This window comes from Strongylocentrotus purpuratus, unplaced genomic scaffold (genome assembly GCF_000002235.5).
Source record: "Strongylocentrotus purpuratus isolate Spur 01 unplaced genomic scaffold, Spur_5.0 spur5_scaffold_10, whole genome shotgun sequence".
Lineage (NCBI taxonomy): Eukaryota > Metazoa > Echinodermata > Echinoidea > Camarodonta > Strongylocentrotidae > Strongylocentrotus > Strongylocentrotus purpuratus.
The window spans coordinates 23424431-23439638 of NW_022145595.1; the positions used below are offsets into that span (position 1 = coordinate 23424431).

Below are 15208 nucleotides of genomic sequence, written 5' to 3' on the forward strand. Positions count from 1 at the left end.
AGAGGCCCAATCGACGTTCCATTGCTGACAAGAGACTCTTTGGACAAGTGGAGTTTGATTTAGCGCAAAGGATCATGAACTCAAGTTGGAAATGAGTGTTGCATTTTTCAAAGACTAGATGGTGCGTATAACAAGAATAATTTAGCTTCTGTCAAAGTGAGGCGTCATTAACTGGAGAGTCTATTATAATAATTTTCTATTGGCTCTAATGGCAGACAGTGGATAGTGTGTTTTGGTATATACGAAATTTTTAACTGCATTGGTTCGGAGCGTTTGGAAGTGACAGTTTTGTCCTTGCTCTTTTCAAAGGCTGTTTACTGACAATATTAGAACTTTGTGCGTTGAGATTCTATTGGCACACAACAGTTTTTGAGTTTGAATAACCACCTTCATCAATACATCACCTAACATCTCATCCCTCTCATCTACCACTATGCCTGTAATCTGCCAAATATCTTCTTGGAGTTTGTTCCATCTTACCAAAAGCATCTCATCCACCAAGGACACTCCTGCATCAGGTCCAGGACAAGACCGATGCCTTCAAGATGATCAGCAAGACATTGGGGCTGTCAGGTCCCCACCCTGTTCTCCCCAAAGACAATCAAACAGTCTTCCAGAAAGATCACCTGTCCATGATCAACCAGAAGTGTGTAGCTTCAGGAGAACAGTTACTGCTTCCTCAAAGACACCTCTGCCACGTTCAAAACATAGCAGTCGCCGAACAATCTCTTGTTCATCACCTAAACCTAAAGTCACCTTTGGATATTGTAGGAGTGCAAATACAAGAACATGTCTCACTATTCAAGGTGCCATAGCGCTTGTTCTAGCCATGTTATCATCGTCTGCAATTCTGACTGCTGGTATGTTTTATCATATCTTTAAAAGTGAAAAGCTTGGTAAAATCCTTGACATGTGTATTACATCTTGTTCTGTTGGATGCCTTTGTGTACAAATTTACTCTAATTTCCAGAATATGGAGGATGCACACGTACAATTATATATACTTTTGATTGAGAAACAATAAATAAATGAATACAATAGTACCATTGTTGCTATTTTTCGTACTGTCTGTGGTGACAAAAATAGAGCTAAAATGCATTTCTTTTCTTGTTCATTTTATGGTTTAATGCATGTATGCATCATATCATTCCTATTGCTGCATTACTTTGAAATAATTAAGTGCTCATCCATATCCAACAGGTTTTGTTGAAATCATTATTAGATTTTTCTCTGTTAGTCAGGTGTGTAATGTTATAAGAACCCTGGTACATGTACATGCAATTTTAAGAAATGCATGATTTCTAAGGACATGATTATTTTACATGTTTGTGAATATTGTATAAATAATCTGATTTTCTGCACTTATCATGCAGCTACTTCTCATTTCAAACTTGTTCTGATTTGGGTGGTCTGTGTACAAAAAAAAGTTCCAGTTAGGATGGCTGGTGTGCTCTTCAAATTTGTGATTATATCAGATCTAGTCTTCAGACAAATGTTTGTGTATCAGCTTAAACCAAGATTATTCTAACCAATGAAAGATTCCATTGATTTATAATTGAATAAAGGGGATGTTAATGTACATAATCCAGAATTTACTTCACCATCAACATCATCGTGACCATTATGATCATCATCGGCGTTGTCATCATCATCGTCATCATGCCACCAGATTTACATTGTTAAAATATTATCTTGTTAAATATATCCATCTTTTAATTTGACACCACCCTTCTACAATGTTTTAGAAAACTGAGACAACTTTTTCGGACCAATCACTTCCGCATTTACATGTATGTTTAAGAACTCCAGTTTATGCATGTAGATTCCAATCTAGAATTTTGGATAATGGAGAAATTTAATTGAGAAAAAGGCCTTTTCATTGACTTCAAATGCAAGAGAGTACAAAGTCCATGAGCTATTATGTTGTCACCTCACAATTGATATTTATCATATCTTTTATTACATACCAAAAGGTGATCAAAACCAATCAGGTTGGATACATATATGAGCACCCTGGATTGATTTTCAAAGAGCAATTCTCATGAAATGTGAAATGTTTCTTACCACAATAGTTTGCTACGTTAGAAAATCCTTTTTTTTATTGTAATCATTCTCATAGATATCAGTCAAGTAACTATAAATGTTTTAAACATTTTTAGGACTGAATGGCCGGGACAATTTTTGCTGCAGTCCTTTTAAAAAGAGAATCAACAGTACCTTGACAATTTAATAGGTTTTGTAGACGTCATCCAATCATTCTACAAACTTGGGCTTGGTTTAGTTTCTAAACTTTTTATATCATTTTTAAATCTTTAGTAATATCTTCACTATTTTTTAAAGAAAATGTACTTTTAGATCCCAGAATGATTACCGGTATGATATAGCTCTAAGATGTTTCTGTATCTACACATGCTACTGATAACCATTTACATGTACCAACATAATGTCATTATAATTTTAAGTGTAATTCCTTTTTATAATAATCTTTGGCACTTTCAAAACTTATGTTTCTTAATACTTGGTTCACGATCTGTGTGATCCTAACCCATGTTTGAACAAAAATTTGGTAACATACAGTAGGACTTGATTGCTTGTTAATATGTTTGTTTCTCGGGACATAGTTAATTTTCATTAAGGAATATTGAATTATTTTTTGAGTGTTGAATTATGCAACATACAGTGTATCATTATATTTTCTTGTTTATTCAACATTGTGAGAAAGGAAACATATACAATAACATTAGAACTGTAAGATGTCATTGTCACAATCAACTGTGATACTGTACATGCATGTACTGTTCATGTACTGACCTACATGTACAATGGACTAACATTATACTTAGTGAATTGCCATTCACTTTTAAATATATAGAACTAAAGAAATACAAATGCGGAAGTGAAATTCCTTTCAAGATATATTATCTAGACAAAATAACATATTTTTATTAGTTTAATGAGGGGAAATATTTTATTGTGCATTCCATAATTTGTTATCAAAATAATATTCATTATTAAATTTTATCAGATTATTAGGTCAGGATCAATATTGTGTTAAGTTTATCTATGAGCTAGATTACATAGAAATGCCCTCAAACTAATCATTTTCCAATACATTACACTCTGGAACCGTGTGGGTTGGTGGCTTGTTATATATCATTTATTATCTGAATGGTCAGGACGTTATTTCTATATTACATTTATAAGTACGATGCAGGAGGTATTTTGAAACGAATTTTATCTTTGAAATCTAGAATGAATGCCTGCAGTCACTGTTTAATTGGGACAAGCACTCTTTCCCTCTATATTCAACTACAAATATGATTCTTCAAAAACGATTAAATATCAATTTGCCTACAAATGTCATCGATCTACTTAAGTTTTAGGATTTGACTGTTTCCTGAAATGCCGTCAAAGAACATAACACCTAATTGCAAGTAGAAAAGAAATTGAATATTGGTCCATATTTTGTAAACAAAAGAATTCCCTTTTTAAAGGATTTCCTTTTTAAAGGATTTACATATTTCCTGAAATTGTATCCAAGAACATACACCTACATGTATTTACAAGCAGGAAATGTATATTAGAAGCCAAGTATCATTCCATATTATGTAAACAAGTGTTTTTCACTTTTAGATTTAAGTGCCTTCCCAAATGGTATCAAAGAACATTAATCTTTATTACAAGCATGAAAGAAATTGTAGAAAGCAAGTATGTAAATAAAAGGGATTCCTGTTTTACAGCCTGAGAAGATTTTTCTTGTTTTTCTGGAAAGGCCCATTCAATTAGTGACCGGAGGCATTTGTCATGCTCTATATAAATCTCCCTGACAGTTAACACTCGTCATAGACGCAGCTAGACCACAAACCTTTATAATTTGTTTCTCCCTTGTTAGGTTAGAAACCTCTACCTCAGCTTTTTGTTACAATTTTTTTTAATTTTTTTTTTATAGCAGCCATTAATTATGTGTAAGTAGATTGTTACACTGTAAAGAAGTTTTAAGAGTAGCTGACATTCTTTTGTTGTGTATATGTTTCATGAACAAATGTTCTTAGCTTTTAAACACTTTGTTAGTTGTTTCTAAACCCATAGACCCTGGAACCTGGATTTCCTTTAAAGTTTTAGGAGTCTTTTATAATAAGGGGTTATAATAATGTCAAAAAGTTACTATAAGTTTTAGAGGGTATACAAGAATCCTGGCACATGTAATTTTAAGAAATTTATGATTTCTAAGGACATGATTTTGTTACATTTATGTAAATGCTCTATATAATTAATCAGATTATGAATTTAATTGTCACGCAGCTACTTTTCATGTTCATGCTTGTTCTGGTTTTGGTGGTCTATGTACAAAAAAAAGTTCCAGTTAGGATAGCTGGTGTGCTCTTCAAATTTGTGATTATATCAGATCCAGTCTTCAGAAAAATGTGTATCATATTGTGTATCAGCTTAAACCAAGATTATGCTGACCAATGAGAGATTCCATTGATTTATAATTGAATAAAGGGGAAATTGAGATACATAATCCAGAATTTTCATAGTGATCATCATATTCATGATCATCGTCGTCGTCGTAGTCATCATCATCATCATGCCCCCAGATTTACATTGTTAACATTATCTTGTGAAATATATACATCTTTTTATTTTACACCACCCTTCTACAATGTTTTAGAAAACTGAGACAACTTTTTGGGACCAGTCACTTCCTCATTTACATGTATGTTTAGACTCCAGTTATGCATGTTGATTCCAATCTAGAATTTCGAAAACGAAGAGGTCGGTTAAAGGGAAAAAAGCCTTATCATGGTCTTCAAAGGCAAGAAAGTACAAAGTCCATGTGCTTTCATGTTGTCGCCTCGCAATTGATACTTATAATATCTTTCATCACATATCAAAAGTGATTAAAATCAACCAGGTTTGATACAAATACTAACACCGTTGTCTTTGATTGATAATCAAAGAGCAGATCTCATGAAAAGTGAAATGTTTTTTAACCAAAATAATTTGCCACATGTACTTTATAAAATTCCTTTTTATATTGTAATCATTCTCATGGATATCAGTCGAGTAACAATATATGTTTCAACATCTGTAGGACTGAATGGGACACACTTGGGCTTGGTTTAGTTTCTAAAATTGTCATATTATTTTGAAATATTTATTAATATCTTAACTACTTTATAAAGATTTTAGATTCCAGAATGATTACATGCTATAGCTCAAAGGAGTTTCTATATCTGCAAATGTAACTGATAAATACATTAACTTGAATCAAAATTCATTTAATTATTATTTTAAGTGTAATTCCTTTATAGAATAATCTTTGGCACTGTCAAAACTTATGTTTCTTAATACGTACTAAGATCACAATCTGTGTGATCCTAACCCATGTTTGAACAAAGGTTTGGTTACATACAGTAGAACATGCTTGTTTACGTATTTGGTTCCCAGTACATACTATACATGTAGTTACTTTCCATTGACGAATATTAAATTATTCTTTGATATTTCAACAATTTTAGCTCTTGAGTTGCATATCTGATGTATTTTTTTAATTTCAATTAGTAATGCAAATTATAAATTACAATTACTTATTAAATCAAATTACAATTGCAATTGCAATTAACAAGTAAAATTCCAATTACAAATTACAAATTTACAATTTACCAAAGACAATTACAATTACCAAATACATGTACAATTACAATTACAAATTCTATGAATTATCATATTCTTTTCTTCCCCATCAAGTCAGAATCCGTGCCACCCCAAAATCTTTTTCAACCAAGGAACATGTTTTGCTACCATTTGGCTTGCTTGTCTTCACTGGACACTTTTTATTTACAAATCTTTGTTTGTTAATTGAAACAATTAAGGCATTTACAAGTTTATGAATGGATACGTATACTTTACGTATGCTTACGAATTTGTAATTTACAAATGCAATGACAAATGTTTAACGATCAGGACAGACCCCATTCCCCTTCTGAACTGAGGAACATATTCTGGTAGTATATACATGTAGGAAGCTTATATACCCCTTGTGTGTACATCTATGTTCATTAGACACTGTTTATTTATAAATCTTTGATTGTTTATTGATGCTTTGAACATTATATTCTCTACCTATTCAGGTCAGAACCCGTGCGAGCCCAATCCATGTCTCAATCAAGGAGCATGTTCCGGTAGCATAGGAAATACAACCTTTACTTGCGTGTGTACAGCTGGGTTCTCCGGGCAGAACTGTGGCACAGGTATGTCCAGGAAAATGAGGAAATCTTAATTTTCTTTTCTTTTGGTTTGGAATTTTCATTCTTGTCTATACTTGCCGACTTGGTTTCTCATTTCATGAAGTGCTCTTTAAATTTGAGATTAAACACTGTGACAGATCCTTTTCTACTGCCAAAATATATTACATCAACCATGTCAATTATGGTTTTATTTTAAAACTTATTTCTAGAATCATTATTTACCATGCACTGCCATTTTTTTCAGCATGCCCCTTTATCGTTTGTGTTTTTTCCCTTTTTTAATGCAAGAAGGGGTGGTCTTTTGGGGTTTAAAAAAAAAAAAATTAAAGAAATCTTCTTCTTTTTTCTACAGAATAAAATGTACATGTTAAAAAAGTTGATCAGGCTCTTGATTAAAAAATGTAAAAAGATTTCTTCCTATTAAATGATAAGCCTACAGTATATTAACAGAACTATGTTAATTTAAAGATAAATGCTGTATCACGTACAAGCAGTATTTTCTTCTTAATTTGTTTTCTTGTAACTTCATAATAATATAGGCAAACATATAGGTAAATAAAAAATATAATGTAGTAAAAAAAAGTTGTCCATCAATCAAAGAGAGTAAAGCATTCAGTCGGTCAATCAAAGCAAAGTAGTTAGTCAGTCAATCAGAGTAAAGTAGTCAAGTCAATCAATCAGAGTTAAGTAGTCGAGTCAGTCAAGTAGTTAGTCAGTCAATCAGAGTAAAGTAGTCGAGCCAGTCAAATAGTCAGTCAGTCAATCAGAGTATTAGTAGTTGGTCAGTCAATCAGAGTAAAGAAGTCGAGTCAGTCAAGTAGTAAGTCAGTCAATTGGAGTATAAGTAGTTAGTAAGTCAATCAGAGTAAAGTAGTCGAGTCGGTCGAGTAGTCAGTCAGTCAATCAGAGTATAAGTAGTTAGTCAATCAGAGTAAAGTCGTCAGTCAATCAGAGTAAAGTAGTTGGTCATTAAATCGATGATACAAATAAGATTCTTCATTAAATTCTTCTGTTTACTCATTTGATTTCTCCAACTGGCAATTTACAGCGACGATGTAAACGATTTGACCTCTAAAAGTGTGTGAGGAATTCTTGTGACTTTCCAAAGTAGACGAGGAAATTGAGATATGAATAGTGCCATGTGACATTTTTGCAATCAGGAGCTTTAGAATGTTACCGTAAGCTAGTAATTACTATGGATCACTTCCGGGCGTTAAATAGATAATTTGCTGGCAGAAATGACCTCTAACCCCTTTTCATGATAACATGTACAGTACAAGTTCGTAGTTATATTCTAAGTAACAGACAACGTGGAAAATAATTGTTTTTAAAAGAGATGCAGACCTCTACATCTCCATGTAACACATTTCAGCTCACCATTCTTCATGTATATGTTTTGTGGATATGTTGGAAGTTTGTGATATATACATAAATATGTCTTGTAACATTAGTCTGTTAATGTTGGGGGGGGGGGGGGGGGGGTCATAATCTTCCGGCCTCTATGTGTGAACCTCACTATCAATATGCAACATATTCCACCCATCACACTAACAAAACCTTTACATCACTCCCCATACACCATTTTCTGCACCCCTACAAAATCTTTGGAACAGAACACCACTGCTCACCAACCCATGTACCCATAGAATGGAAGTGGATAGAGCTGTGTCGGAAAATGTTGTCATCCTCTGAGCTGGGAGAAGATAACTTGATAAATAGCTATCACAAATATGTCCCTATGCGCTGTGAGGGAGAGAAAGCAAAGAAAAAGGAACAGTGAGAAATGTACACTGCTTTTTGTAACTCCCCCCCCCTCCTCCAGCCATCTTCCAAACCCCACAGGCCATCTTCTAACCTTCATATCTAACAGATTAGTGAATATAGAATTAAACATTAATTTCTGACCTGTATGTTTGTCCATGTCATCACAATACCCACAAGACACTTTTGCAGTTTTATCAGCTCTGTCCCCTTGTTGCTACCATTCTTGCCATTTTTATTGACAATTTTTAATACTAAATCCAGCTTGTACTTCTTTATACCCCCTTCACATACACAGATTTTTCCTACAAGTCCTTTACTACGGATCGCACAAATTCACGGATCTTCAAGGATCCTTACGATTTGGCCACTTTTACGACCAGTTTAAGAGTTATTACAAGCTTTTTGCGGTTTATTACGGATTATTACGAGTTATTACGATGTATTTACGGCAACAGTCCACGATTTGTTACGAGTTGTCACTGATAACTACGAGCAAATAACGTGTTAATTACGACCTGTTTACGTGTTGTTACGAATAGTTACGAGTAAGTTACGAGTATTTACGATTCCTTACGATTTTGAGCAAAAAAATAACAACTGAAAATAAAGTGATCGAATTTGCAGCTTTTATACCTTTCCCCAAATCGTAAACAGTTCGTAAGCATACGTAACCATCCGTAAACTGCTTGCAATAATCCGTAAATAATCCGTAAACTTACCGCAACGAATCGTTACAAAACTCTGTTACGAGTCCTTTACGGATTCTTGAGAGCAGTTTACGGATGGTTACGTGTTGTTGCGAGTGGTTTACTGATGGTGACAGATTGTTACGAGCTATTTACGGAGAAATCAATCCGTGGACAATCGTAAGAAGATTTTTGACATGTCAAAAAAATTTGCCTCTCCATTCTCGGATCCTTAAGAACGTGTCTACGAGTTGTTGCGAGTTGTGACGAGTTATTTACGGATGCTTGCAATTGACTACGAGTTGGCGATCCGTAAGAAAAAACTGTGTATGTGAATGGGGTATTATCAAGGTAAATTTTCAGAATATTTTCATTGACATGCAATGTATCAGAACCATACGTACATTGTAGGGTAATAATGCAATCTGTTTGTTTTAACAATAAATCATACTTGCAGAATGCTACCTTTGAAATGTTTGTTTTCAATGGACTTTTCATCATCTTTTCTTTTGTTTTTTGTTTCTTGTTTCTGCAGATAGAGCATCAAATGATGCTCCGCAGTTTGTCTACACACAAGACCCGACATTGAAGGTTACAGAGGGACAAAGCCCGTGTAAGTTCTTAGAAATCATGTGCAAAAAAAAAAATCACTTTTATTGTAGTAAACACAATTGCAAATATTTTTGAAAAATCGAGTCAGAAGCAATTTCAATACCCTTCTTTATATCCGATAGAAATTGTTTTCGAACTGCCCAATACGTCATTATCATGTTTGCACATTTCAATAGGTGTCGCACAAGGCTTTTGAAATTTTCGAAATTTGTTGCTAGTGTGTTAGTATACAAATGATGCACAGGTTTGAGTGCGTCGGTAGGGATTGTGTGCACAAGGTACCTTTGAATGGTTTTAGACCAAATTCAAAGGTACTGCGTGCACACAATTTCACGGACCCACGAATTAAACCTGTTCATCATCTGTTTTATAAGATGGGGCCCCAAAAATTGTCAAAAATACAAAATTGTGTTATCTTACAGATTTACTGGATGCATGGCAAAATCATGCGTCCGGTAATTTTTTTACCGGACGTATAATTTTTAACATATCATGAAATTTAAAAAAAAAAAAAAATTGTCAGTGCACATTAAACTGTAAACTTTTTTTAAAAAAATAAAAAAAATTATAGAATTTTTTAATTTTTTAAAACAGATTATAATTATCAAAAAACACGAAAAACAAATAATTATCACCCAAAAAAAATTATCAAAAAAATCATTAAAAAAAAAAAGAAGAAAATTATTTAAAAAAAAGGATATCGGTGGTATCGATCGCCGATATCGCGTGCATCCAGTAAAAATTATTACATGGTAATTGACCAATCAGACTGCAGGGATTCTTCTAACCATCTTTTAACATATCTTATAGAATGAGAAACAGCAGCTAACAATGTTTTGGGCAGACAGAGTTACATTTCCAGATTGCATTTTGCAGATATACAATGACAACAGTTCAAGTTTGCACTTTGAAATAGGTTTTGCCTTATATGTGTGTTACTCTGTATAAAAACATTCACAATTTTCTTGAACTGGTTCTTCATTGAAATTGACATATGTGTGGAAATTTAAAGTAATTTAACCTACCAAATCTTGTTAGTACTGTAGAACTTTTTAAGAGTTTGCCACATAAGTTTTTTAAAAACCATTTTGTTATGTAATCGTCTTTTAAACAGCAATCGTGGTATTTACCCTGAATGCAACTGACCCTGACGGTGACCTCATAATCTATGACCTCTTCGATGATGCAGCGAGGTCAATCTTCGCCATCAATCAGTTTACAGGACAATTGTATGCCTCGCCAGGCCTTGATTATGAAGTAAGACGACTAGTGAATTAAACAAAAGTTTTAGTACTGATTTCAACATTATTTTCAAGGAGAATAAGCAGAAACAAACGAACAATAATTTTTTTTTTTTTTTTTGCATGGTTTAATAAAGGAAATGAAAAATAATCTAAATCATGTCTAGATATATGTAAAAATATATCGATCTTTCAATCCTTGTTCCTTTTCACAACTTTAACAAAAATTGAGTACTTTCTACTTTTTTGAGCTGTCACATACATGTATATTTATTAGGGAAATGTTTTGAATACATAATATCTTCTACCAAATTCTCTTGTTATCGTAATGATATTAATAATCTGAAATTCTGTATTCTTGGGAAAGTTGCATTCTTTGATCATCAAGATGGAAATGGGACAACTAAACTAGAACCTCTCTACAAACTCTCAGTATCAAGCTCATTCACGTCCCCTGTTTTTTCGCTTTAGAACATTCAATATTTATGATACACATAAAATTAAAAGTGCTATTACGATGTATAATGTTTATAATACCTAAAAGAGTTTGTCAAATGTTTATCCTTAATAAATCTGTTCATTCATATTGAATTGAATTGAATTGAATTGATTTATTGTCCAAAATATGGAAATTCATTGTTCACTGGTACATGTGTGTTTCAAGGAAATGTACAAAATTAAACAGATTATAAAACATAATAACAATATAATACTCGTTCCTGTATCAAATATCATTATCCAAAGGTTTCTACATAGTTAATGCTTTACTATTTTAGACATAATGGTCCGCGTATTTGGAACGATTTAACTGATAAACTAACATTATGCACAACTATATCATCCTTTAAAGTTCTAGTGAAGAGACAGTTGGTCTCTTCTTATTCTACCTTGCAATGTACCATGCATGTGTGTGTGTATGTGTGTGTGTGTGTTTGTATGGTGTTTGTAGTTCATCGATGTATATCTATACTTTTATTTATGTATTTTTATTATTTTAATAACGTGTACAACCATGTAATCTTGTTATTTACTATTTATGTCAGGGGACTATTACTTACAAGTTTGTCAAACTTCCTTTTTAGTCTCCAATTTCTTAATTCCAGAAATTTAAGATTATGATTGTTTTATGTTACTTTTGTATATATATTATTTTATGTTTTTTTTTTTATCCCTCTTCACCTTTAATTCTAATTTAATTTCTTTCTCTCTACAGATGTTGGGAAATCAAGTTATTATCACAGTCTCCGTGACTGATGGCATTAATGATCCGGTGAGTTTGAATTTCGGTTCTTTTAGCTCTCAAAATTGAGTATCTTTTTACTAACTTATCAGTGCTCAGTTACCTCTATTGACGGCATAACTTATTTTCCCTTTCTATAATGTTTTTAATGACATGTATGATAACACATCTTACAAGAGTATAGAGATCACAAAGCATTAACTATTATAATATGATGAAGCGGATCCTAATCAAATGATTACTTGAAAGCGTACACGTAATCGAAAACACCTGATCACTTGCGTGGATGACCTGAAGAAACTGTTATCTGGTTGGTGCAACGTATGACACTCTTTTAATCATATCACAAACTTTTATGATATTCATTTCTTGAACTCTTCATTTATATATTCTTTTTAATTGTGTACTTATTTTTTAAATATTTTTTATGTAATGAACCTTTTATATGATGTAAATATGTATCTAAGCCTATTTTCTTTGTTCTTACTTCAAATATTCTTCAAATCTCATTTAGGATGGATAGCAAATAAGCACCACACCATGTTCCATAGGGGGTAGTGAATTTGATGTATCATGTATGGAATATCCTTCATGCTTGAGTTCTGTATTACCTTTTTATAACTTAAACAATGACGAATTTATTGATACTCTTTTATTGTCTGATGCAATTAAAAAAATTATGTTAATGAATTGAAAAGTCTCTTTAAAAAACAAACTGAACATAATATACGCAATATTGATGATTATGATCTACAAGGAGAAATGAATGAATGTAAATATTATATTGAAACTGAATTCATGAATTTGCCTAAATCAGAAAATAACAATGTTAGTATGTTACACTTCAATGCACGTAGCTTAAATAAGAACTTTTGTGAAATAGTTGATTTTATTTCTTCATTGTCCTTTTTATTTTCTGTGTATGGTTTCTCAGAAACATGGATTCATTCTCAAACACCTATGCTTTTTAATTTAGAGGGATATTCGTTCATACATTCTGATCGAATTAATGGCAGAGGAGGTGGAATAGCACTATTTGTTTCAAATACTCTCAATTTTAAAATTAGAAAAGATATTGATTTAAACGTTGATGGCATTGAATTTCTTTTTATTGAAATAATTGTTCAATCAGGGAAAAATATTATTGTTGGAATTATTTACACGCAACCAAAGAGCAGAATCGATAGTTTTATAAGTGACTTTGACACATGTTTGCAGGAGCTTAATACAGAAAATAAACGAATTTATATTATGGGTGACTTTAATATTGATATTTTAAAATCTAATAATAAATATAGTGTTGATTTTTTACAAGTTTTATACTCGTCACAACTCTTGCCATTAATTGATAAGCCCATTCGTCTTTCTGCTCGTAGTGCAACATTGATAGATAATATATTTACTAATAATATCAATTCCTTCATTACTTCTGGGATTTTTTACAACAATGTCACGGATCACTTACCAATTTTTCAAATTACAAATCATGCTATGTCTAATATGCCTGTGCAGAATGTAAAAAAGCGGCTGATTAATGATAAAACCATGAATAACTTGAAATTTGATTTGATGACCGAAGACTGGATAAATGTCATTTTTTCTAACGATGCAGAAATTGCTTACAAAAAATTTCAATCCAAATTTACCTTATATTATGAAAAGAAGTTAACACTAATTACAAAAAAAAAGGAAAAAGAAATGTAAAAAACCTTGGTTGAATTTTGAATTATTAAAATTAATTGAAGGCAAAAATAAACTGTATAGAAGATATTGTAAAGTGAGATCAAACACAAATAAAACTAAATTTCATGAAGCTCGTAATAGAGTGAATAAGCTGAGAAAGAAAGCACAGGGTAACTATTTTGCTCATAAATTCAAAGAAACAAAAGGTAATATAAAGCAAACATGGTCAGTGATAAAAGAATTTTTTGGTAAATCAAGTAAATCTCTACCTTAATATTTTAGTATAAATGGTCAAGACATTCATGATCCTCTTATTATTGCAAACTGTTTTAATGATTTTTTTTTATTAATATCGGTCCTAACATGTGCAATAACATTCCCAGAAGTAATGAAAATGATTTTAGTAAATTCTTGCCTCAATTTAATGGTGCTTCATTATTTTTAACTCCTGTAAATGAATTAGAATTTTTAAATATTGTGAAATCGCTGAAGAGTACTAGTAGTTGTGGTATTGATAATCTCAATCCATGTGTTTTAAATAAGGTATTAATATATATTTCAAAACCTCTTGTTCATATTTTTTATTTATCTTTATGTACTGGTAGAGTGCCATTTGATATGAAAGTTGCTAAAGTAATCCCAGTACATAAAAAGGATGATACACATGTTATTGGAAATTATAGACCAATATCAGTACTACCATTTTTCTCAAAAATTTTAGAAAAAATTGTTTACAATCGTTTAGAACATTTTTTAACAAAGCATGCAATATTAAATTCGTGCCAGTATGGTTTTACCAGGAATGTATCCACCGAAATGGCTCTTGTTGATTTACATAATTATCTGATATCTTCTTTAAATGACAAATTACACTCCGTGGGGGTGTTTTTAGATTTGAGTAAAGCATTTGATTCGATCAACCATGAAATTATGTTAACAAAATTGAAGGTATATGGTATTAGAGGCACAGTATCCTTATGGTTTGAAAACTACTTAAAAAATCGAACTCAAATAATTTTGTACAGTGATGTTTTATCAGATCCAATGAGAGTAAAGTGTGGAGTACCACAGGGTTCAATCCTGGGGCCCATTTTGTTTTTACTGTATATAAACGATTTGATTAATTGCTCTGATAAATTGAAATTCATTCTTTTTGCTGATGACACCAATATCCTTTATAGCCATGACAATTTTTTATGATTTATGTAAATTTCTTAATGAGGAATTATGCAATGTTTCACAGTGGTTTAATCGTAATAAGTTATCTCTTAACACTTCCAAATCTAGCTTTATATACTTTCATCGTATTAAAGCAAAATACAATTACAGAAAATTTATTGACCAATCTTAATATTAGTATGAATAATGTAATTTCTTAGGAGTTGTTATCGATCAACATTTATCATGGGTCGAACATATATTTACTATATCTAAAAAAATATCAAGGAATATTGGTGTCATCAGCAAACTGCGGCATTTTTTGCCAGAACATATTTTAATCCTACTGTATAATTCAATGATTTTACCTTATTTGATGTATTGCAATGTTGTATGGGCCAATACATATCCCAGTAGGCTCCTTGGATTATTGAAATTGCAAAAAGGATTGTAAGAATATGTTCAATGTCTCACTATACTGCTCCTTCACAACCACTATTTAAAAAACTTAATCTTCTCAGAATCTATCAATTGAATGACTACTGTATCTTATTAATGGTCTTTAAACATAAG

General features: G+C 31.9%; 1 protein-coding gene across 1 annotated transcript in view; it reads left to right on the forward strand.

Annotated features, from left to right (window-relative positions):
- The window catches only part of LOC100892029 (cadherin-23), a 72951-nt gene that overhangs the window by 2063 nt on the left and 55680 nt on the right, over nucleotides 1-15208 (forward strand). The window contains exons 2-6 of the mRNA XM_030979174.1: nucleotides 487-648; nucleotides 6135-6254; nucleotides 9237-9314; nucleotides 10428-10570; nucleotides 11768-11824. Of these exons, the coding sequence (XP_030835034.1) occupies nucleotides 487-648; nucleotides 6135-6254; nucleotides 9237-9314; nucleotides 10428-10570; nucleotides 11768-11824 (560 nt within the window). The remainder of the gene's footprint in view (nucleotides 1-486; nucleotides 649-6134; nucleotides 6255-9236; nucleotides 9315-10427; nucleotides 10571-11767; nucleotides 11825-15208) is intronic.